The following is a 2,346-nucleotide window of genomic DNA, read 5'->3' as shown; positions in this document are numbered from 1 at the left end:
AATTCAACCCAACAACTGAAGCATTGGCTTCACTTTCAAGGAACTTTTGAAAGCTTTAAGAAACATTAAAACTGGAAACAATGAACTGAAGCAGTGAAACAGAAGACAAATTGTGTTTTAAAGGTCCAGTTTGTACGATTTGGGGGCCTATATCGGCAGAAAGTGAATATAATATAATAGAATATCTTTGTTTTCTTAGTGTATAATCAACTGAAAATGAGAATTCAAATTACCTTTGAATGAGACGTTTATGTTTACGTGCCTACAATTCTGTTGCAGCCCAGAACAGAGTCAATGACCAATACAGTGACAATAGCCCTAAAAACAGCAACTTTTTGGCTGCTTTATTTAGTGTTTTTATCCGTTTAATTACCAGCTCCATTTGTTTTAGAGAGGAAGAGTACTCGGAGACCTCCTGAACAATGAACACTTAAAAATTTCTTACCAGTAGTAGAATCAGATAAATGCCTCTAAATCCCCCTAAATCTTACACACTGGACCTTTGATAATGTTCCAACAAAACGGATGGATTTACTTTTTATGCACTTTTTTTTCTGCTGTTCATCGTAATATTATGTAAGGAAATCTTTGCCGTCACATTTCACTTTTTTTTGTTGTTATGTTTGCTTTTCCACAGAGTTCACCTGCAGGACACCCCTTTGTCTGTGAAGTAACTTCACTAAAGTTAAACCAAGAGCATTAAAGCTTTCCTATGTCGTATATTTCTCTTTGTCTAAAGTTGTACATTCAGAAAAATGGCAAGAGAAATTTTGAATGAAATATAGCAGATCCCAAAGTAATGCGTTTGCTTTTCTGCCTTAAAACCAAAGTTGTATATACATATACATATACATATACATACATACATACATACATACATACATATACATTTTTTAAAAAAATCTCTGCTCAGCCAGAAAGACTGAAACACTTATTGGTGGACCGTATTTTGATAAAATCACCTCCGTGTCATAAAGAAACTTTGCTGAAATGTTTGACCAGATCATTTTAATTAAAGTCATGACTTTATTTGAGGTGTTTCCATCTTTAGAAACTGGTGTTGTTTTGAAAGTCTGTGAAGCGTTGCATCCCGTTAGACGGACTCAGTTTCTCACTGATGTTTTTAGTGCGTGGAGGTTTTTTATGATGTGGTTCTGAGTCGATGTGTCTCACGTCCTTCAGGGAGAAGGCTCAGATCATGAAGAAGAGCGGGATGAAGCGAGTCCTGCTGCTGGGTTCAGGATACGTCTCCGGACCCGTAGTTGAGTATTTGACCCGCGATGAGGGGACGCAGGTCACTGTGGGTGAGTCTGTCTTATGTAACTCTGCAAAGACATAAACGCGATTTATCTGAAATATATTTCAGCATAATCGGAGTTCCCAGGTCCACTTTGCATCTTTGGTAGGTGGTGAAAATATTCTAAATATAGCGTACACTTACACTGATATTGACTTCTTTAGATGGCTTCAAACTAATCAATGAAGGCAGAGTTTGCTCAGCGTGATTATGTGCACCTGACAGTTTTCTACCCCGAAGTTACTGTAAATAAATAGCTGTGATTGTTATTAGGTTGCTATCATAGACTATAAATAATATAGGTGAACTGTAACTAGCTGAAAGAGGGCAGATCTCCAGCTGCTGTGGACGAGTCGGACAAACTTCATCAATAAATGGATTCTCCCTGCTGCTTCTACACTGGGACGAGGACAGCAGTCCAATTAAATGCCCTAATCGAGCTGCAACTGCGGCTCCACTAAACTGTGCATAGAGACGGATACATAGAGACACTTTATTGTCCACCTCAGTGGAAAATTGTCTTTGGCTTCGCTCAAAGATACACGTAAAAACAATACAACATTGAAAACACAAATGTGCAATATACAAGAAACAATAGAGCAAACAGGCAGTTGGAACAATAATTTATGTAAGTAAAAGAGAGCACATCTCTCAAAATAATAGTTCAATGGGTTTTCGGGACACTAAATCGACGGCCAGACAGGATGTGAGACATCTGCAGTTATTTTGGCCTGTGTCTGTGACTTGCCAAGAGAGCTTGTTTTTGCTCTTTGCACACTTTTTGGTACCATGTTGTTATGTTAAATGACAAAATGTTTTCAACCAGGCTCCTGTCTGGTTGAAAAGTCTGGAAACACACTGACTGTGTTGTTCTGTGATAAACCGTAAAGCCTCACAGAGCTGCTGTCAGGACTCAGTAGATATCAGACTCCTTTTTATTACCCGGAGATATAACCTGATCGTCAGACTTTTTCAGAAGCGCGTGCTGCACGACCTTCAGCTGACTGTGTCTCCTGCGGTTTCCTCTCTCAGCGTCGATGCTGCTGAAG

General features: G+C 39.0%; 1 protein-coding gene across 1 annotated transcript in view; it reads left to right on the top strand.

Annotated features, from left to right (window-relative positions):
• Positions 1 to 997: 997 nt before the first annotated feature.
• The window catches only part of LOC121956058 (alpha-aminoadipic semialdehyde synthase, mitochondrial-like), an 11,727-nt gene continuing 10,378 nt past the window's right edge, over positions 998 to 2,346 (top strand). Inside the window, 2 exon segments of the mRNA XM_042504141.1 lie at positions 998 to 1,304; positions 2,330 to 2,346. The exon segment at positions 2,330 to 2,346 is cut by the window's right edge and continues 113 nt beyond it. Coding sequence (XP_042360075.1) covers positions 1,163 to 1,304; positions 2,330 to 2,346 — 159 coding nt within the window. The 5' untranslated portion in view covers positions 998 to 1,162.

This window comes from Plectropomus leopardus, chromosome 17 (genome assembly GCF_008729295.1).
Source record: "Plectropomus leopardus isolate mb chromosome 17, YSFRI_Pleo_2.0, whole genome shotgun sequence".
NCBI classification, from domain to species: Eukaryota; Metazoa; Chordata; class Actinopteri; order Perciformes; family Serranidae; genus Plectropomus; species Plectropomus leopardus.
Note: the sequence above shows the minus strand (reverse complement) of the source record. Positions and strands in the feature narration are given on the sequence as shown.